The sequence below is a fragment of the Oncorhynchus gorbuscha genome, linkage group LG15 (assembly GCF_021184085.1).
Source record: "Oncorhynchus gorbuscha isolate QuinsamMale2020 ecotype Even-year linkage group LG15, OgorEven_v1.0, whole genome shotgun sequence".
Classification (NCBI taxonomy): Eukaryota; Metazoa; Chordata; class Actinopteri; order Salmoniformes; family Salmonidae; genus Oncorhynchus; species Oncorhynchus gorbuscha.
In genome coordinates, this window is record NC_060187.1 from 69,816,078 (window position 1) to 69,839,729 (window position 23,652).

At 43.4% G+C, this 23,652-nt stretch overlaps 1 protein-coding gene across 9 annotated transcripts in view; it reads left to right on the top strand.

Moving 5' to 3' along the window:
* The window catches only part of LOC123997897 (oxidation resistance protein 1-like), a 196,895-nt gene that overhangs the window by 126,495 nt on the left and 46,748 nt on the right, over positions 1 to 23,652 (top strand). For 6 of the 9 annotated variants that reach the window (XM_046302581.1, XM_046302579.1, XM_046302582.1 and 3 more), the window contains one exon: positions 19,232 to 19,317. In XM_046302581.1, the coding sequence (XP_046158537.1) occupies positions 19,232 to 19,317 (86 nt within the window). Of the gene's footprint in view, positions 1 to 1,167; positions 1,523 to 2,188; positions 2,248 to 19,231; positions 19,318 to 23,652 lie in introns of those variants that run through there. The other 3 variants (XM_046302583.1, XM_046302587.1, XM_046302584.1) reach the window with 2 other exon arrangements.

Below are 23,652 nucleotides of genomic sequence, written 5' to 3' on the forward strand. Positions count from 1 at the left end.
CCAAATCTCTTGTGAACTTTGGCCTTCTGTTTTAGTCTTTCACAACAGACTACACATTACCAAAAGCCTGCATTTGTTGTAAAGTACCAAAACACTTCCTTAGAAATAGGAGGAAACCTTGAGAGGGGCCAGACTCTGCCTGACTCTGTTTATATGGCTCTGGATGTGCCCAGGTTGACCTATTGCTTTGTCACAATTTACAGTTAATCTGTCACCCATCCATGTGCCCCTAAAAATAGTAGGCGATTTATAAACCAGGCTGCACTTTTCACTGTAACCAGCAGATGGAGCACAGCATATGTCTTACCTTGGAGAACGCGGTCATTGTATCTATTCATTCGTTTAGATGACTTTTATTTCCAGTTCAGGGTTTTAAAACTCATTTCTATTTCTCTCTTTCATTTCTTACCATATCTCTGCTGATGAATAATGCATTGGGCTGTTTCCAGTTTCTAATTCTGCTCCCCAATTATTACACCTTGTCCTGGTCTGTTGGGTTCTTCACTGTTCCACACACATTGACCCATTCCAAATGCCATATCTTCTGCCCTTGGTGTCTGAAGAGACACTTATATGTCGCAGTAATAGTATGAGTCCCTGGCCTTATGCTGCATGGTGGGACACTTATAGTAAGTGCAGTGGCTGCCTGGCTGTGTGCTTTCCTCAATTGAATATAATGTTATTAAGATGAGAGTGAGATTTGTTCAGTTCCCATGATTGTCATGCATGTCATCTTTAAGTAAAGACTTGCAAGTTGCAGCAATTGAGGGGAAACAGACAGATAGGGGTGAAACTGAAGCCCATCAGGGCGAGTACACACCATGACATAAAGGTTCAGACATCTTGGCTGTTGGACTCTCACATTCAGGGATACAGTCACTCATTAATAAGACACAAATGACCATCTTGATAATGGACTTCGCACCTCAAGGCCAAGGCACAGGCTAAATATTAGAATATAAACAGTATAACAATGCCCTATAACAATGTATAACAATAAACATGTATTCATTGCATAGGTTGGATATTGTAGCTACATAATGCACGTTATGATCACGTGTTTTTTTCACAACTTCCATCGTTTTCTCTATAATTGTTTATCAATAATATGTATCCATTGACTGCAGTGAGTGCGGGGCACTGCTTGACGCCACAGTCACGTCATCGGGGAAGAACAAGTTGTTCAGTAGTTTCAGTTCCTATTTCTGCGTCTGCTGAAGTGCGCTGGTTTCACTGCATTACACTTTTTAAACACTTTTATCTAGATCTTATCGCGATTGCGTTATGACAGTGATATCAGAAAGGGCTTATTTTTAAACGGTTGTTAGTGACAACTAAGGTGCATCCATCCATGTTGTGATATCCGTACGAGTTCCACAGTATGGACTACATTCTGTCTGTCAGGGTCGCGCTGTCGAATAGAATCTGGCCTGCCTCGACCTCGACTCGGGGAAATTCCGATGGCTCTTCCTCAGAACACTCTGGACCTGTGCACGACAACATTGTCAACATTAACACAGGTGTGAGTATAGACTTGGAGCCGAACTTGTTCAATGTATAATGTGTAATGTTTCAGAGTTCAGACTACCGTAGATGAAGTCAGTCAGTGTTTGTTTATTTTTTATATATATATTTTTTTAACAAACTACAGTACATTTTCAGTAGAGATGGCATAAGGTGAAGAAGTTGCAACACAGTCACGAGTTGGACGGTGAAGTTTACACATTTCCCTGCACAGGCTTCTTAAAGGCACAGGCACAGGCTTCTTAAAGGCACAGGCTTCTTAAAGGCACAGGCTTCTTAAAGGCACAGGCTTCTTAAAGGCACAGGCTTCTTAAAGGCACAGGCTTCTTAAAGGCACTGGCTTCTTAAAGGCACAGGCTTCTTAAAGGCACAGGCTTCTTAAAGGCACAGGCTTCTTAAAGGCACAGGCTTCTTAAAGGCACAGGCTTCTTAAAGGCACAGTCTGTAATATAAACCAATTCAATTCAATGTACCAAAATGCATTGTTTCGAATGCTATTGCTTACAAATACCTTAATACAAATCTGCATTACCTTATAACTTCACCTGAGAAACGAAGGATTGTGTGCTTTGATTGAAGGTTAATTTTAACAGACAACATTATTGTGATACACATCTCCAATTCAGGCATTTAAAAGTGGACACTATTCTGCACTCTGTCACAGCTCTGAGCAGTTCCCTCGTCAGTTGGCCAACGCTTTCTTGACCTCGAACACCAGTTCATGTAAGGGTCCTAGCCTGCTCATTCATCACAGATGGGACAGAAGGCTACTGAGGGGCTCGTCTCAGGCCTGACTACCTGCCTCTCTCCTCTTAGTAGGGCCATTGTCTGCAGCCACACACACACACACACACACACACACACACACACACACACACACACACACACACACACACACACACACACACACACACACACACACACACACACACACACACACACACACACACACACACACACAGTAACACACATACATACACACACACACACTGTCTGCACTAGGGAGAATTAGAGCGACTGTTAATGAACTGGCCTCAGTGGCATTTGGTTTCCCGGGAAGGTACAATGAGCAGCAGAGCATGCATCTTATTAATCTCTGTCCTAATTAGACCAAACTATTATCCTGCTGACTGCTACAGAGCCCACTTTTTCTCAGCCACAGTACACAGCCACACACACACATACACACACACACACACACACACACACACACACACACACACACACACACACACACACACACACACACACACACACACACACACACACACACACACACACACACACACACACACATACAGCCTTCTGGCATCTCAGCTGTACTACACCAGTGTTTATAATACTATTTGAAATCTTTCAAACACTTTGAGCATTTATTTGAGCTTGCCTGGAGTGCCATGTGGGTGAGGACTGGGGATAGTTCTAATGGTTCTATAGCAACAGGCAAACTCAGTCAAGCACAGCTAAAGTATTGGGCATGATATCAAATAGTATTTGAACCCAGGTCTGGAATAGGCCTTCACATAATTGGATGTCTTTTTCATAATGGTGGATTTTTTTTTACAACCAATTGTGTGGAACATTTAATTTTGATATACCGTGATGGTGATGGATGGTGTCTGTCTTTGTGGAGAAGAGTTGTTAGGCCTATATCATATTGGTTTTTGATTTAATCTTTCTAGGAGTATAGGTCTCATTAAGGATTTATTGGGATGGAGGAAAATAACTTCACTAACAATAGCAACTGACATTGAAACGCATTTAGGGCAAAAATATTTCCATATTTATTTTGAGCCTCGCTGGTTAGGCATGTACAGATATCAAATCCGATTGAAGATTTGTAATGCTTCACTGGTTTAGCCCCAAAGTGTCCTCACAATAACCCAACAAGCAGTGATTAATTCAATGATTATTTCAGAAATCAACAAAAGAAATGCATTATGAAGGCGTGACAGATGCTTTATAAGGGTGATTGAATGGCGTTGTGAGCAATGATACATTGATGCAAACAGGCGTAATGACCTTTGACTTCATGTGCAGCAGTGCTTTAGGCTACTGTACAGAGTTTGTATTGGCTACAGTAAAACGAGTCCGACATCGACATAACCTGAAAGGCCGCTCAGCAAGGAAGAAGCCACTGCTCAAAAACCGCCATAAAAAAGCCAGACTACGGTAGCAACTGCACATGAGGACAAAGATAATACTTTTTGGAAAATGTCCTCTGTTCTGATGAAACAAAAATAGAACTGTTTGGCCAAAATGACCATCGTTATGTTTGGAGGAAAAAGGGGGAGGCTTGCTAGCCAAAGAACACCATCCCAAACGTGAAGCACAAGGGTGGCAGCATCATGTTGTGGGGGTACATTGCTGCAGGAGGGACTGGTGCACTTCATAAAATAGATGGAATGATGAGAAAGGAAAACTATGTGGATATATTGAAGCAACATCTCAAGACATCAGTCAGGAAGCTTGGTCACAAATGTGTCTTCCAAATGGACAATGACCCCAAGCATACTTCCAAAGTTGTGGCAAAATGGCTTAAGAACAACAAAGTCCAGGTATTGGAGTGGCCATCCACAAAGCCCTGACCTCAATCCTATAGAACATTTGTGGGCATAACTGAAAAAGCATGTGTGAGCAAGGAGGCCTACAAACCTGACTCAGTTACACCAGCTCTGTCAGGAGGAATCGGCCTAAATTCACCCAACTTATTGTGGGAAGCTTGTGGAAGGCTACCTGAAACGTTTGACCCAAGTTAAACAATTTAAAGGCAATGCTACCAAATACTAATTAAGTGTATGCACACTTCTGACCCACTGGGAATGTGATGAAATAAATAAAATCTGAAAAAAATCATTCTCTCTACTATTATTCTGACATTTCAAATTCTTAAAATAAAGTGGTGATCCTAACTGACCTAAGAGGAAATCTTTACTAGGATTAAATGTCAGGAATTGTGAAAAACTGAGTTTAAATGTACTTGGTGTATAAGGTGTATGTAAACTTCCGACTTCAACTGTAGATACTAACAGTAGACACCTTCACAACAATGAAAAGCAACATTTGCAGCGATGCATCCATCTGACCCGACATGTTAAAGGGGGATTGCACTGATTTCTGCTGAGGTTGCAGTGGCAGCGGAATTCGTTTTTTGTCTTTTTTAGAGTTAATGCTAAACTGACGGGCCAGCAAACAAAGCCTGGTTAGGTCAATGTCTGACCGACCCTCCTCTCAATATCTGCTGTGACTGTTTGACTAAGCAACACTCATATCAAGCATCTTCTCAATGTCCTCTCAACCATAATGAAAGATGTGTTCACTGTTTACCCAGAATACCTATGAACCTGAGCAACAACCCAATCCATTTCAATATGTTGTGCCAAAGCGTGTTTTAGTGAGGTGAGAGTATACAATAAAGATTTAGCATTAAAGCCGTCAGAGATTTGAGATGGAATAGTCTGGGTGGTGTTTGCTGCCCGGGAAATGGTTCATCAAATTGTCAACTCTCATTCCTGTGTGATATTTAGTCACATAGGTACTTTTAAAGACAGATTTCCCCCCTTTGATCTCTGTGGACTGCTGTGGTTGGACAGGGAGCTTAGCTGACTGTGGTTGGAGGGTTGATGATGTCGTATAGTTGGTAGATTTCAGCTAGGGTGTTGGTGAGTCCAGTGGAGATAGCAGACTTGGGAGAGGTGGTCGATTTGTGATACTTACTTTCTTCTGACCAAGGAGTGACTGGCTGCTGAGTGACATTGGCTCACTGAGGATCAGTAGAGAGATACTGCAGAGTTTGTGGTTCTCCTTTTAGCTGAGCTCATCACTTCCCCTCACCTCAGGGTATTGATTCAGGCTGTAACCTGAGAGGTTGCTTGTTGTTGGAGATGCAGCAGTCAGAAATGCAGAGAGCCATGGGATCAACAGGTGAGCTCCTTCTCCTACAGCATTGATCCACAGGCATAAAGGGTTATGTTCCGGTGTCCACGTGCATTCTACAGTAGCCTACTTATGTAGAGTGCATGTCAAATACATTGCTTAATTCTGAGCAGTATGCTAGTATGGTTATTGGTGGGGATATAGCTTTGGTCTGGGGAGTCTAGAGTAAGTTATTATTATTTCATCATGCTGGTCATTTATGAACATTTGAAAATCTTGGCCATGTTCTGTTATGATCTCCACCCGGCACAGCCAGAAGAGGACTGGCCACCCCTCATAGCCTGGTTCCTCTCTAGGTTTCTTCCTAGGTTTTGGCCTTTCTAGGGAGTTTTTCCAAGCCACCAAGCTTCTACACCTGCATTGCTTGCTGTTTTGGGTTCTAGGCTGGGTTTCTGTACAGCACTTTGAGATATCAGCTGATCTAAGATGGGCTATATAAATACATTTGATTTGATTTGATTTAGGTTACTGGGGTCCTCTGGTCCTTGACCAACCAGCAGACCAGGGGCCTTTTCAGTGACTATACATACAGTATTACTGTGGAATGTTCATAAGCCCAAGCCCCAGGTATCAAGAACATTGTTATTATATAGTTATTAAGGTTTTTGTGTATATTCCTTCCTCACATTTCTATGTATCTAAAGATTTAATAAAAATTATACATGTGATATCTAAATGTATGTTGAAATGTTAGAAATATTCTCTTAATTATTTCATTTTAAAAAATGGCTAAATACTGTATATATAATCTAGCTACTGTATTCGGGAGACAGAAAAACATGCCTTTTTTTAACCAATAAATAAATAAATAAATAATAACTTGATTTACCAACTGAACATTTCACACAAGGCAATAACCCAGGAGTCGATGAAGAGATCATGGTGTGATTAGTCGCCCTGGAGTGAGTGCTAATGAGACAGTCTGGATGGAGTGACACTCACTGAGCCTGTGACAGCATCAGGGTTTGATATATTGACCTGGAACCAGTGTTAATGACGGGGCAGAGGCAGGATGAAGGGAGGGACTGCTCTGCTCCCCTCTCCTCCCTTTCCTGACACAACACAAAGTGCTGCTCCAGCAACATTTGGTTGTACTGGGTGGTGGCGGTGATGGTGCTGAATGCAGGGGAAAACTGACTGCATAATGCAGAAGGAGAGAAATAGGGAGAAAGAAAGAGGGGCGAGAGGGTGTTAGCCAAGTGATGTGGGCTGTCGCTGTGTACTTCCTGTGTGTAGTTTGACAGCTCACTAAGCCAATGCATATTCATTACAATGGCTGCCGTGCTGTTATCGCCCCGTTAGAGTCAGGGAAGTCAAGGCCATGTCTCACCTTATATACAGTTGAAGTAAGAAGTTTACATACACCTTAGCCAAATACATTTTACTCAGTTTTTCACAATTCCGGACATTTAATCCCGATAAAAATTCCCTGTCCTAGGTTAGTTAGGATCACCACTTAATTTTATGAATGTGAAATGTGTCACGTTCGTCGTATAGAGGAGACCAAAGTGCAGCGTGATTGGAATACATTCTTCTTTAATGAAAACAAAGAACACTTAAACTATACAAAACAACAAGACACTATATACAACGAGTGCATACACAGGCAACTAACCATAGACAATAACCCACAGAGAAACCAAGGAATATGGCTACCTAAATATGGTTCCCAATCAGAGACAACAATAAATCAAATCAAATTTATTTATATAGCCCTTCGTACATCAGCTGATATCTCAAAGTGCTGTACAGAAACTCAGCCTAAAACCCCAAACAGCAAGCAATGCAGGTGTAGAAGCACGGTGGCTAGGAAAAACTCCATAGAAAGGCCAAAACCTAGGAAGAAACCTAGAGAGGAACCAGGCTATGTGGGTGGCCAGTCCTCTTCTGGCTGTGCCTGGTGGAGATTATAACAGAACATGGCCAAGATGTTCAAATGTTCATAAATGACCAGCATGGTCAAATAATAATAAGGCAGAACAGGCAGAACAGTTGAAACTGGAGCAGCAGCATGGCCAGGTGGACTGGGGACAGTAAGGAGTCATCATGTCAGGTAGTCCTGAGGCATGGTCCTGGGGTTCAGGTCCTCCGAGAGAGAGAGAGAAAGAAAGAGAGAAAGAGAGAATTAGAGAGAGCATACTTAAATTCACACAGGACACCGGATAGGACAGGAGAAGTACTCCAGATATAACAAACTGACCCTAGCCCCCCGACACAGAAACTACTGCAGCATAAATACTGGAGGCTGAGACATGAGGGGTCAGGAGACACTGTGGCCTCATCCGGTGACATCCCCGGACAGGGCCAAACAGGAAGGATATAACCCCACCCACCCCCACCCACTTTTCCAAAGCACAGCCCCCCACACCACTAGTAAGCCAGTGACTCAGCCCCTGTAATAGGGTTAGAGGCAGAGAATCCCAGTGGAAAGTGTGGAACCGGCCAGGCAGAGACAGCAAGGGCGGTTCGTTACTCCAAAGCCTATCCGTTCACCTTCACACTCCTGGGCCAGACTACCATCAATCATATGACCCACTGAAGAGATGAGTCTTCAGTAATGACTTAAAGGTTGAGACCGAGTTTGCGTCTCTCACATGGGTAGGCAGACCATTCCATAAAAATTGAGCTCTATAGGAGAAAGCCCTGCCTCCAGCTGTTTGCTTAGAAATTCTAGGGACAATTAGGAGGCTTGCGTCTTGTGACCGTAGCATACGTGTAGGTATGTAGGGCAGGACCAAATCAGAAAGATAGGTAAGAGCAAGCCCATGTAATACTTTGTAGGTTAGCAGTAAAACCTTGAAATCAGCCCTTGCCTTGACAGGAATCCAGTGTAGGGAGGCTAGCACTGGAGTAATATGATCAATTTTTTTGGTTCTAGTCAGGATTCTAGCAGCCGTATGTAGCACTAACTGAAGTTTATTTAGTGCTTTATCCGGGTAGCCGGAAAGTAGAGCATTGCAGAAGTCTAACCTAGAAGTGACAAAAGCATGGATTCATTTTTCTGCATCATTTTTGGACAGAAAGTTTCTGATTTTTGTAACGTAGATGGAAAAAAGCTGTCCTTGAAACAGTCTTGATATGTTCTTCAAAAGAGAGATCAGGGTCCAGAGTAACGCCGAGGTCCTTCACAGTTTTATTTGAGACGTCTGTGCAACCATTACGATTGATTGTCAGATTCAACAGAAGATCTCTTTGTTTCTTGGGACCTAGAACAAGCATCTCTGTTTTGTCCGAGTTGAAAAGTAGAAAGTTTGCAGCCATCCACTTCCTTATGTCTGAAACACATGCTTCTAGCGAGGGCAATTTTGGGGCTTGTACAGCTGTGTCTCATCCGCATAGCAGTGAAAGTTAACATTATGTTTTCAAATGACATCCCCAAGAGGTAAAATATATAGTGAAAACAATAGTGGTCCTAAAACGGAACCTTGAGGAACACCAAAATGTACAGTTGATTTGTTAGAGGACAAACCATTCACAGAGACAAACTGATATCTGTCCGACAGATAAGATCTAAACCAGGCCAGAACTTGTCCGTGTAGACCAATTTGGGTTTCCAATCTCTCCAAAAGAATGTGGTGATCGATGGTATCAAAAGCAGCACTAAGGTCTAGGAGCACGAGGACAGATGCAGAGCCTCGGTCTGATGCCATTAAAAGGTCATTTACCACCTTCACAAGTGCAGTCTCAGTGCTGTGATGGGGTCTAAAACCAGACTGAAGCATTTCGTATACATTTTTTGTCTTCAGGAAGGCAGTGAGTTGCTTCGCAACAGCCTTTTCTAAAAAAAAATTGAGAGGAATGGAAGATTCGATATAGGCCGATAGTTTTTTATATTTTCTGGGTCAAGGTTTGGCTTTTTCAAGAGAGGCTTTATTACTGCCACTTTTAGTCAGTTTGGTACACATCCGGTGGATAGAGAGCCGTTTATTATGTTCAACATAGGAGGGCCAAGCACATGAAGCAGCTCTTTCAGTAGTTTAGTTGGAATAGGGTCCAGTATGCAGCTTGAAGGTTCAGAGGCCATGATTATTTTCATCATTGTGTCAAGAGATATAGTACTAAAACACTTGAGTATCTCTCTTGATCCTAGGTCCTGGCAGAGTTGTGCAGACTCAGGACAACTGAGCTTTGAAGGAATACGCAGATTTAAAGAGGAGTCCGTAATTTGCTTTCTAATAATCATGATCTTTTCCTCATTGAAGTTCATGAATTTATTACCGCTGAAGTGAAAGCCATCCTCTCTTGGGGAATGTTGCTTTTTAGTTAGCTTTGCGACAGTATCAAAAAGGAATTTCGGATTGTTCTTATTTTCCTCAATTAAGTTGGAAAAATAGGATGATCGAGCTCTAAGGGCTCTTCGATACTGCACGGTACTGTCTTTCCAAGCTAGTCAGAAGACTACCAGTTTGGTGTGGCGCCATTTCTGTTCCAATTTTCTGGAAGCTTGCTTCTAGCTCGGGTATTTTCTGTATACCAGGGAGCTACTTTCTTATGAGAAATCTTTTAGTTTTTAGGGGTGCAACTGCATCTAGAGTATTGCGCAAGGTTAAATTGAGTTCCTCAGTTAGGTGGTGAACTGATTTTTGTCCTCTGGCGTCCTTGGGTAGACAGAGGGAGTCTGGAAGGACATCAAGGAATCTTTGTGTTGTCTGTGAATTTATAGCACAACTTTTGATGTTTCTTGGTTGGGGTCTGAGCAGATTATTTTTTGCAATTGTAAACGTAATAATAAAATGGTTGTCCGATAGTCCAAGATTATGAGGTAAAACATTAAGATCCACAACATTTATTCCATTGAGAACAATCCAGGCCACCATAGACATATAAACCCCTAGACTAGAAAAACCCATAGACAAGACAAAAACACATATATCACCCTCGTCACACCCTGACCAAACCAACATAATAAGGAAAACAAAGATAACTAAGGTCAGGGCGTGACAAAATGTCAGAATAATAGTAGAGAGAATTATTTATTTCAGCTTTTATTTATTTATTCACGTTTCCAGTGGGTCAGAAGTTTACATACACTCAATTAGTATTTGGTAGCATTGCCTTTAAATTGTTTAACTTGGGTCAAACATTTCAGGTACCCTTCCACAAGCTTCCCACAAGAAGTTGTGGGAATTTTGGCCCATTCCTCCTGACTGAGCTGGTGTAACTGAGTCAGGTTTATAGGCTTCCTTGCTCGAAAAAGCTTTTTCAGTTCTGCCCACACATTTTCAATGGGATTGAGATCAGGGCTTTGGATGGCCACTCCAATGCTTTGACTTTGTTGTCCTTAACCTCTCTAGGGTATGTGGTACGCTAGCGTCATACCTGGCCAACATCCAGTGAGATTGCAGAGCGTCAAATTCATATACACAAATAATCATTATTAAAATTCAGAAAACAAAACATGTTTCACATATGTTTAAAGATGAACTTCTTATGAATCCAACCACGGTGTCAGATTAAAAAAATTATTTGGGGCAAAAGCATACCTTACGATTATTTGAGAACATAGCCCAGCAGACAAATTACATTACAAACAGTAACCAGCTAAGTAGAAGTGTTACACAAGTCAGAAATAGAGATAATATTAATCTATTACCTTTGATGATCTTCATATGGTTGCACTCAGAAGACATTCATTTACTCAATAAATGTTCCTTTTGTTCGATAAAGTCTCTTTATATCCAAAAACCTCAGTTTTTTGTTTGTGCGTTTTCTTCAGTAATCCACAGGCTCTGTCAAAACAGGCAGACAAAAAAATCCAAATTGTATCCGGAAAAATTCATAGAAACATGTCAAACGATGTTTATATTCAATCCTCAGGTTGTTTTTAGCCTAAATAATCGATAATATTTCAACCGGAACGTAACGTTGTCAATATAAAGGTAAACAAGAAAGGCACTCTCTCGGTCGTGCGCATGAAAAAGGTCTGTGACACAGCAGGGTCCACTCATTCAGACTACTCTTACTCCCTCATTTTTCAGAATACAAGCCTGAAACAATTTCTAAAGACTGTTGACATCTAGTGGCAGGCATAGGAATTGCAATTTGAGTCCTAAGTCAATGGATACTGTAATGGCATTGAATAGATTTTTTTATATTTTTTTTAACTACTTCCTGAATGGATTTTTCTCAGGTTTTCGCCTGCCAAATCAGTTCTGTTATACTAACAGACACTATTTTAACAGTTTTGGAAACTTTAGAGTGTTTTCTATCCAAATCTAGTTATATGCATATCATATAGTCTGGGCCCAAGTAGCAGGTAGTTTAATTTGGGCATGCTTTTCATCCAAAATTCCAAATGCTGCCCCCTACCCTAGAGAAGAAGCCATTTTATGAAGTGCACCAGTCCCTCCTGCAGCAAAGCACCCCACAACATGATGCTGCCACCCCTGCGCTTCACGTTTGGGAGGGTGTTCTTTGGCTTGCAAGCCTCCCCCTTTTTCCTCCTAACATAACGATGGTCATTATGGCCAAACAGTTCTATTTTTGTTTCATCAGACCAGAGGACATTTCTCCAAAAAGTCAGTTGCAAACCGCTTTTTTAGGCCGGTTTTTGAGCAGTGGCTTCTTCCTTGCTGAGCGGCCTTTTAGGTTATGTCCATATAGGACTTGTTTACTGTGGATATAGTTACTTTTGTACCTGTTTCCTCCAGCATCTTCAGAAGGTCTTTTGCTGTTGTTCTGGGATTGATTTGCACTTTTTGCACCAAAGTGCGTTCATCTCTAGGAGACAGAACACGGTATGAGCGGTATGGCGGCTGCATGATTCCATGGTGTTTATACTTGCGTACTATTGTTTGTACAGATGAACGTGGTACCTTCCGGTGTTTGGAAATTGCTCGTAAGGATAACCCAGACTTGTGGAGGTCTACTTATTTTTTTCTGAGGTCTTCGGTGATTTCTTTTGATTTTCCCATGGTGTCAAGCAAGGAGGCACTGAGTTTGAAGGTAGGCCTTGAAATACATCCACAGGTACGCCTCCAATTGACTCAAATGATGTCAATTAGCCTATCAGAAGCTTCTAAAGCTATGACACCATTTTCTGGAATTTTCCAAGCTGTTTAAAGGAACAGTCAACTTAGTGTATGTAAACTTCTGACCCACTGGAATTGTAAAAAAAAAAGACATTTGTGGAGTGGTTGAAAAACGGGTTTTAATTACTCCAACCTAAGTGTATGTAAACTTCCGACTTAAATTGTATACTGTATATGGAGTAAGTTATACGTTTGCCTCCTTGTGGGTTTTAATGGGCCTCTCATACAGAACCTGTTCATACAGGTTCATACAGAACCTCCACCCCTCTCCCCTCAACCCTCACCTCTCCAACCCCTCACCTCTCCACCCCTCACCTCAGCTCTCCACCCCTCACCTCTCCTCTCCACCCCCTCACCTCACCATCTCCCTCCCCTCTCTAACCCCTCACCATACCTCTCCCTCAACTCACCTCTCCACCCCTCACCTCTCCTCTCCACCCCCTTACCTTACCTCTCCTCTCCTCTCCACCCCTTCACCTCACCTCACCTCTCCACCCCCTCACCTCACCTCTCCACCCCTCACCTCACCTCTCCACCCCCTCCCTCCCCTCACCTCTCCCCTCACCCATCCCTCCCCTCCTCCACCTCCCCACCCCAACTCTCAACCCCCTCATCTCCCCTCACCTCTCCTCTCCACCCCCTCACTTCACCTCTACATCCTCCATTGTTTTGTAAATATACAGCCTTCCTATCAGTAAGTCACAAGACCGGACGCACACACTGCTCAGCACCAGTGTTGTGTTTTTATTTCAAATGCCAAAGATAATGTTGTTGAACTAGATTGTAATATTCCATGAAGAAAAATTATGGGACTTGCTTTAACTCTTTAACAGTATTTTTGTAGTAGTGGGAGAAGTTTAAATTGTTTTACTTAAGTGAAGCAGTTAAACATAGTCAAAGTAACATTTAGTAAAATAATTGGTCGGAATACTTTGATAAAAGACACTAACAACAGCTGTAGGCCTCATTACCAACAAGTATGAGACAGCCACTAGGGAGGTAAGGACCCTGGCGGAGTAGTGCCAGGAAAATAACCTCTCCCTCAACGTCAACAAAACCAAGCAGCTGATCGTGGACTTCGGGAGACAGCAGAGGGAGCACGCCCCCATCCACATAGACCGGATCACATTTAGAGAAGGTGAAAAGCTTTAAGTTCCATGGCGAACACATCACTGAGAATCTGAAATGGACCATCCACACAGACAGTGTGGTGAAGAAGAAATTTGGCTTTGCCGCTAAAACCCTCACAAACTTTTACAGATGCACAATTGAGAGCATCCTGTTGGGCTGTATCACTGCCTGGTACGGCAACTGCACCGCCCGCAACTGCAGGGCTCTCCAGAGTGTGATGCGGTCTGCCCAACTCATCACCGGGGACACACTGCCTGCCCTCCATGACACCTACAGCGCCCAATGTCACAGGAAGGCCAAAAAGATCATCAAGGACATCAACCACCCGAGCCACAGCCTGTTCACCCCACTATCATCAAGAAGGCGAGGTCAGTACAGGTGCATCAAAACTGGGACCGAGAAGCTGTTTTTCAGTCTCTATCTCAAGGCCATCTGACTGTTTGTTAGGAAATTATGATTAATATGACTGAACAAATCATTTTAAATGGAACTGTAAGTAAACTTATACTCTGTTATATTATATCTGATTAACAATATGAGTTCATAAGAAGAAATTGTGTGACAGGACAAGGAGGAATAAAATGTTAATGAACACCATTTCTACTGGGCAGGAACAAATGGGTTGTGGACTGTGTAAACACATAAGGTCTTTAGCCTATGGTTGACCCAACTGAAACTTAGCTCTGGGGTTTTTAGATAAGGCAGTGAGTGCATTCCTAGGGTTTCTGTTAATTAAAACTGTCAGTTCAGTGGTGATCGATAATGTTGAGGGGTCAAAAGTTATCTGGGAGTGTGTTAGTAAGTTAGAATGAACTTTTCACCTTACATTGTCCTGTCGAGAGGAGGGGGTTCGGTTAAGGCAGTGAAATGACGTCATGATCTGTATTTAAACTGATGCATGTGTTTGAGTGGGAGCGCGCTCCGAGAATAAATTCTATTACCTATTATTTAAAGACTGGTCTGCGTCTATTTTATGCAAACAAGAAATCTTACAAATTCTCATAAAATAGATTAAGGGCTTTCAATTGATGAAAGCACATTGTCATAATTAAATTATATTAACACTGTTAAATAGCCATCACTAGCCGGCTTCCACTTGGTTACGCAACCATGCGCCTTAGAGGCTGCTGCCCTATAAACATAGACATGGAACCACTGGTCACTTTAATAATGGAACACTAGTCCCTTTAATTATGTTTACATACTGTTTTACTCGTTTCATATGTATATACTGTATTCTACTGTATTTTCGTCAATGTCACTCCGACATTGCTCATCCTAATATTTACATATTTCTTAATTCCATTATTTTACTTTTAGATATGTGTGTATTGTTGTGAATTGTTGGATACTGCTGCACTGTTGGAACTAGGAACACAAGCATTTCTCTACACCTGCGATAGCATCTGCTAAGTATGTGTATGTGACCAATAAAATGTGATTTGATTTGTGGGGCAGTTAGATCACACATTTCATCATAAATAAGTCCACTCACACTACTATACTTGTATACACTCTCCTACTAGAATACCTCAGTATATGAACTCTCCTACTACAATACCTCAGTATATGAACTCTCCTACTACAATACCTCAGTATATGAACTCTCCTACTAGAATACCTCAGTATACGGACTCTCCTACTACAATACCTCAGTATATGAACTCTCCTACTACAATACCTCAGTATACGGACTCTCCTACTACAATACCTCAGTATACAGACTCTCCTACTAGAATACCTCAGTATACGGACTCTCCTACTAGAATACCTCAGTATATGAACTCTCCTACTAAAATACCTCAGTATATGAACTCTCCTACTAAAATACCTCAGTATACGAACTCTCCTACTAGAATACCTCAGTATACGGACTATCCTACTAGAATACCTCAGTATACGAACTCTCCTACTAGAATACCTCAGTATACGGACTCTCCTACTAGAATACCTCAGTATACGAACTCTCCTACTAGAATACCTCAGTATACGGACTCTCCTACTAGAATACCTCAGTATACGAACTCTCCTACTAGAATACCTCAGTATATGGACTCTCCTACTAGAATACCTCAGTATACGAACTCTCCTACTAAAATACCTCAGTATACGAACTCTCCTACTAAAATACCTCAGTATACGAACTCTCCTACTAAAATACCTCAGTATACGAACTCTCCTATACGAACTCTCCTACTAAAATACCTCAGTATACGAACTCTCCTACTAAAATACCTCAGTATATGAACTCTCCTACTAAAATACCTCAGTATACGAACTCTCCTACTAAAATACCTCAGTATACGAACTCTCCTACTAAAATACCTCAGTATACGAACTCTCCTATACGAACTCTCCTACTAAAATACCTCAGTATACGAACTCTCCTACTAAAATACCTCAGTATACGAACTCTCCTACTAAAATACCTCAGTATACGAACTCTCCTATACGAACTCTCCTACTAAAATACCTCAGTATACGAACTCTCCTACTAAAATACCTCAGTATATGAACTCTCCTACTAAAATACCTCAGTATATAGTATGACAACTGTAATACAGAAGTTCAGTAGACAATGAGGCATTGTTGAAGTTTTAAATAAATGAAAAACTATCCCAGACCGGTTGTGTACGTTTTAAAGGTTGAACAGCTGAAACAGTGTAAGAGGAGATAGTGTGCTAAAGAATAAGAATAAGCCAGAAGTATGACAAAGATTTAAAGTGGGATGTCTGCTGTCGCAAGTCCATTCATGAAATGAAGAGCAACAGTGTATCAGCTGTGGTGGTATAGCTGTTGCTTGAGTTATGCTTCTTTTGGATAGAGAAAGATGCAAATGAAATGAGATAACATGACCTTGACCCACATCTGTGAAATCTGGTGTTACACAACCCACTGTTTTTGCGGAGATAATCGTTTAATGAGACTTGCTGTGGCCCCAGGAACAGTTGCTCACATTATTTGGGACTTTCATCTCACTTAGTTGCCATCTCGCACCATACTCTAAAACACAACGCTTGTATTCGCAGTGTGCACTGCACAATTAAAACATATACTTATTCAATGCTGTTGTTTAGTGTGCAACAACGTTTCACACAAACAGAACATTTGATTAACTGAGTAACTTCATTTGTGATGACAGTGATTAATCAATTGTCTCCTATAGATCTAATTTTGGTAAATTCATTCTAATTGTCCATTTTTGTTACTGGATAACATTGTGTACAGGATGTTCTTTCTTGCTCTAGCAGAAAAGAGCAGAGTTTATCTGGCAGGCTGTTTATTAGAAGTGAACAGGTTCTCTGTAAAGGGGTAAGAGGGGTTATCATGTGTTCCTGTGGTGTAGACCCACTGAGATCTGATGATCTTTGTTGTTTAACGTTGTGGTTCTGCTCTGCTCCCAGTGTGAAGAAATAACTGTGTTTCTGATGGCACATCATCACAGTCCATGTTGAGGTTCAAATTTAGACAATTCTCTCCCTCACTAACACCCTGCTGCTGTGAATGGAGCTCTGAGTCTCCCCCCTACCTCTCTTTCTGGTCTCTCTCTAATGTAATCTCTCAACTTGGTCTCTGTCTAACGTATCTCTCTTTCTGCTCTCTCTGTAGCTCTCTCTTCCTCCCCTCCCCTCCCCTCTCTCTCTCTCTCTCTCTCTCTGTAGCTCTCTCTGTAGCTCTCTCTTCCTCCCCTCCCCTCCCCTCTCTCTCTCTCTGTAGCTCTCTCTCTGTAGCTCTCTCTTTCTTCTCCTCCCTCCCTCCCTCTCTCTCTCTCTCTCTGTAGCTCTCTCTTTCTTCTCCTCCCTCCCTCCCTCTCTCTCTCTCTCTCTCTGTAACTCTCCCTTCCTCCCCTCCCCCTCTCTCTCTCTCTCTCTCTCTCTCTCTCTCTCTCTCTCTCTCTCTCTCTCTCTCTCTCTCTCTCTCTCTCTCTCTCTCTCTCTCTCTCTCTCTCTCTCTCTCTCTCTCTGTAGCTCTCTCTCTGTAGCTCTCTCTCTGTAGCTCTCTCTCTGTAGCTCTCTCTGTAGCTCTCTCTTCCTCCTCCCTCCTCCCCTCTCTCTCTCTCTGTAGCTCTCTCTTTCTTCTCTTCCCTCCCCCTCTCTCTCTCTGTAGCTCTCTCTGTAGCTCTCTCTTCCTCCTCCCTCCTCCCCTCTCTCTCTGTCTGTAGCTCTCTCTTTCTTCTCCTCCCTCCCTCCCTCTCTCTCTCTCTCTCTCTCTCTCTGTAGCTCTCTCTTCCTCCCCTCCCCTCTCCTCTCTCTCTCTCTCTCTCTCTCTCTGTAGCTATCTCTGTAGCTCACTCTTCCTCCCCTCCCCTCTCTCTCTCTCTCTCTCTGTAGCTCTCTCTCTGTTGCTCTCTCCGTAGCTCTCTCTTCCTCCTCCCTCCTCCCATCTCTCTCTCTCTCCCTGCTCTATTTCTTTCTCATATTGGTTTTAGAATCAGGTGGTATTTATTCTTGGTCTTGACTTAGCCCTCATACCGCCACGTCAGTGTTTCGGTATCACATTAGTGTTATGTCTATGACCTGAAACAATATGTAACAGAGTTTCATGTCAGATACAGTGCTGTTATACAACTGTAGTAGTGGGGTGTCAAATAAACCAAACCAGACAGCAGAGACACCATACCGAATGCTTCAATGCACGTCTGATCGCCAAAGCTATCTCAGGCTTTATGATGCATTTGACAGACTGCAAACATTAAACCTACTACATTGCTTATCATGGTGAATACTGAGTGAAGTCATGGCTACAGCTCCACCGGAAGCAGCTCCTCTTCCTCTCCCCCTCTTCAGTGCAGTGAGTCCTGAGCCCCAGAAATAGAATGGCTGCATGTCGAATGACTCATGTGTTTCAGCCCGAGCTGCTCGGTGACAAAAACAGAAGAAGTTAAGGACGTGTTAGGCTTCTGATCTGATCTGCTGCATAGCCTGCATACTGAACATAATGGGGGAAACCTAGCCGACTGAGAGAGAGGATGTGCTCTGTACTGTACCGTAAGCCTTCTACCCTCAGCCCTCGGCCCCTGCTCTCTTCCAGCCCCATCCCTGTGATTTCAGATCCAGCCCTATACCCCAAGCCCCAGTCCTATACCCCATAGAATACCCGAGTCACGACCTGTCTCCCCCAGCCCCAGCTCCACCCCTCGTCCAAGTTCACAGATCCTACCTCCTGCCTTCAGCCCCCTCTCTCTCCTATCTATCTCCCAATCCTCCCAGCTCCATCCCCTCCTCTTCTCCTCAGTTCCTCATGGAGGTCAAGGTGCTGTGTGTCTGCTGTGAGAGGAGAGCCAGCAGCAGAAGGCAAGGTGAACTGGAATCAACGCATGTCATTGTGCTGCGTGGTAGAGGGCTACAGAGATAGAGAGAGAGAGGGAACAAGAGAGAGTAGGAGAGTGAGAGAGGAGGAGAGACATCTAGAGCAGCGAGAGCTTGTGAGGAGAGGGAGAGAGAAAGAGGCTCCACTCCGCTCACATCGCAGGCTGACTGGCTCGCACACTCACTGTTGACGAATGAGCTGTCTACCCGTGTGGCTGGGAAACGGCGGCTTGTGACAAGGCAAGCTGGGGAGAGAGAGGAACATGAACGTAATGCGTACCTTGCCTCGCTTGCTTTCAGATACCAGCCAGAAGAAGAGTCAAGAGAAGAAGGATGGCAGCAGACGCATGTCGTTCCAGAGACCCAAAGGAACCATTGAGTATGCTGTAAGTAAACAGAGAGACTCTGTCTGGGTGTTTTAATGCTTTTTACTGCTCCTGCTGCTGCTGCTGTGCTGCTCTGTGTGTCTACTGGCTGTTGTCTTAGTCTGAGTAATAGCTGCTGTTGTGGTGCTGTGTTATTATGTTGTGTTATGAAAAGGAACCTGGCCATGCTGGCTCACATCGTTAGGAGTGTGTGTGTGTGTGTGTGTGTGTGTGTGTGTGTGTGTGTGTGTGTGTGTGTGTGTGTGTGTGTGTGTGTGTGTGTGTGTGTGTGTGTGTGTGTGTGTGTGTGTGTGTGTGTGTGTGTGTGTGTGTGTGTGTGTGTGTGTGTGTGTGTGTGTGTGTGGAGGGAGGGAGAGAACGAAGCGTTTAGTATTTTACAGTTGCACATGTGCATCGTTCAATGTCTGTTTACGTAAAGGGGGACTGTGTATGACCAGCCAGAGCTATTGCCTCTCTACCGTATGATGGAAATCTATTCTAATAGATTAGACATGTATATCAATCCTGTTCCATTCTGGATGTAAAGGAAGAGAGAGGATTGTAGCTGTGTTCGTATGTACGTTTTTGGCCAGAGGAGAACCGAGAGAGCGAGACACTCAGTCAGAATGTGTAGTCTATATGTAATTCAGTTCATTCTGCGTGGTGCTTAGCAGCGAGCATTCCACCACTGTTTACGAATGACCTTCCACCTGGTGTTGTCATTGCTATTCATTTGCCATCTCTGCTGTGTGTGAGAGTGAGACAGAGACAGACAGACCCGTATCCGGATGATCTGAAAATGGAGTCTGTCTCTGCTGCTGCTCTGGCTGGTAGTGTTCTTGAAATGACCCTCAAATCCATGTTCAGTCAGACAGGTTTCTCTCTTTCTTCACTTCTCTCCCTGGTAACACTGCATGTGTGGCAGAATGCTGTGGAGCTCGATCAGCCTGGCCACAGAGAGGAGAGGAAAGGAGAGGAGAGGAGAGAGAGAGAGAGAGAGAGAGAGGGAGGGAGGGAGGGAGGGAGGGAGGGAGGGAGGGAGGGAGGGAGGGAGGGAGGGAGGGAGGGAGGGAGGGAGGGAGGGAGGGAGGGAGGGAGGGAGGGAGGGAGGGGGAGGGAGGGAGGGAAAACTGGTGGTCATCTATCATTTAGCCAGCACATTGATTTCCACCTTGTTTGATGACATGGTTCAGCATCCAGGGACATTTTTCTCAACCAAATATTTTCTCTCTTTTAAGCTCTGCTGCTTTGATTCAGCAGTAATCGCGTGCGTGCTCCCAATGCTTTCTGTTATCGCTGGTGTTGCTGTTGCATTTGGCACATTTTATACAGGTGACATTCAGAACAGCCCCTACCCCCACCTCTCATCCGCTCTCACCACCTCCCCTCAGAACAGACCTAATTGTCTCTCTGTGCCACAGGTGATTTGACAAGCCAGTTGTTTTATGCTGGGGCATGAAAAGTGTACAATGGCAGGACAGGACTAGATATTTGTAAAAGCAAAGACAGTTTGTCATGGACTGATGTTAGAGAGAGGGAGAGGGGGGGGTGTTACAGTGGATAAACATTGGATTCAGGGAAATATGCTCGTTAAATCTCACTCACACAGCAGCACGCACCCCCTTGTCTCTCTCGCTCTCTCCTCTCTCTCTCTCTGTTTCTCCCTCTTTCCTCATTCTCTTTCTATATATACGCTCTCTCCTTCTCTCTCTCTCTGTTTCTCCCTCTATCCTCGTTCTCTCTCTCTCTATACGCTCTCTCTTTCTCTCTGTAGGGATCCCAGATAATATTGTGACGGATGGAGGGACCCATGCCAGCGGTTGTGTGAAGTTTCCAGTCATGACATGCTGCAACGCCGCCCTGAGAGAGTGTTTAAGGTTGTGTGGCATGGCTGCCTCCATCCCTCACACACACACACACACACACACACACACACACACACACACACACACACACACACACACACACACACACACACACACACACACACACACACACACACACACACACACACACACACACACACACACACACACGCACACACGCACACACACAAACACAGCACCCGTCCTACGAGATAGCCCTAGATGCATGGAGACTTTCCCAGTGATTGAGAAGCAGCTTTATCTTAAACTGATCTTCCATGCTGTGCTGTGCTGCACTGGGCCTGGGGACGGACGGCTACTGTTTCCATACGTTCTTACCAGATAGATACGTTTATAATCCTCTGCCCTGGTGCCTACAGCAAAGAAAAGGGAGGCTTTGTCCCTTTATCAAATATTGTGATCTCTCTTGTTTTAGACATAAAAATAAACCTCAATATTTGCCTTCTCATTCTGATGGGCACACCTATTGGCTGACCTTCAGCCAATTAAAAATGGTGTTTGTTTGAACTCCAGGAAGTAGAGGGGAATGGAATGGACTACATTGTTGTTCCATGTAATTTCAGCAAGCCATGACACCCACCATCCCAGATTGTTCTGAAATCGTTTATGTTTTAAGAAACAGATAAGATTAGCATTCCTGCAACGTTATTTTGTTGAAATATAATTTTATTTATGAGAAATTAAGCTAATTGAATTGCACCCTAATTGGCTTTTTAAAATTCTAGGATTCATGTAATATTCAATAAATATAGTACATAACATCCAATTTGGACCCCAAAATCTAACAATGAGTAAGACAGGGATAAAATTATATTTCAACAAAATATTGTTGCAGGAATGCTAGTCTTATCCGTTTCTAAGAACAGAAACAATTTCAGAACATTCTAAGATGATAGGTGACGAAATCCTCTTTTTTGTGCTTTTTGAGGTAGAACAACCCTACATCAACGGTGGGAGACATTTTAATGTGTCTGCAGTTAATGACTAATGACATGTTCTAGTTGTGTGGTACTTCACCACAGTGTGAGGTAAGGACTCCTAATGACTGTAGTATGCACTGTGATGCGCTGCAGAAGGGTGTGTGTGTGTGTGTGTGTGTGTGTGTGTGTGTGTGTGTGTGTGTGTGTGTGTGTGTGTGTGTGTGTGTGTGTGTGTGTGTGTGTGTGTGTGTGTGTGTGTGTGTGTGTGTGTGTGTGTGTGTGTGTGTGTGTGTGTGTGCATGTGCGTTGCACAGGCCTGTGGGTTGCACGGGCCTATTGCAACTTTCTGCCCTGTTTCTATATTGTACATCAGGCCAGTGTGGAGAGGGTGGGAGAACATGAAAGGCAGAGCTAAGGTTAGTTTTAGGAGCTAGGGTTAGGTTGGGGTTCATTTTAATTTAATTTACCTTTATTTAACGAGATAAGTCAGTTAAGAACAAGTTCTTATTTATAATGACGGGCCTACCCCGGCCACACCCTCCAACCCGGGAGACACTGGGCCAATTGTGCACCTCCCTATGGGACTCCCAATGCAGATCGAACCAGGGTCTCGAACCGCTGCGCCACTCAGGAACCCCAAATTAAGGTTAAGGTTAGGGTAAGAGTACGGGTTAGGTTTAGGGGTTAGGGGTTAGGGAAAGTAGGATTTTGAATGGGACTGAATTGTGTGTCCCCAGAAGGTTAGCTGTACATGACTGTGTGTGTGTGTGTGTGTGTGTGTGTGTGTGTGTGTGTGTGTGTGTGTGTGTGTGTGTGTGTGTGTGTGTGTGTGTGTGTGTGTGTGTGTGTGTGTGTGTGTGTGTGTGTGTGTGTGTGTGTGTGTGTGTGTGTGTGTGTGTGTGTGTGTGTGTGTGTGTGTCTCGGTCTCCACTGCTGTTCTGTGCCCTCTGCCTCTGACTGGGAGAATGTCTGTCCTAGCTGTCAGTTGTAATGGCTGTAAAATGAGGCATCTGAATGATGAACAACGGCACAGCAGTGGCACACACAATGCATGCCATTAGGGTGGTAAAGACAAAGTCGCTATGGCAACTGTCATACCATATGCACATATCCAGGCTTCATCAGACAGGCTGCATTGTAAGCCTCTGGAGCGATAGTCGTTCTGATACTACATTCTGGATGATTAAACCATTTGTAGAACGTATAATCTATATTCATTCCTGTTTGATTGCTTCACACTGACTCCTTTTCTTGTTTTGTGACTCACATTTCGCCTCGTTTTGGATTCTATCAGTTTTGACATCAGTTTATTGGGAATTGAATTGGCTTGATTAATCCCTTGATTAGAAAATGTTGTCTCTATATATATATGTTTATGCATTTACTGTATGTGGGCCAGGTTATAGCTGACCTAGCAAGCATCAACGTGATGGTAGGCTACACACTGCTGTTCCAAGGGTCTGTCTGGATCCAGTCTGCTGTTCCACCACAGGGTAGAGTTTTGGTCATGTGTGTCTTTCTATGGCACCATTAGTCAGCTCTGTCTGTCT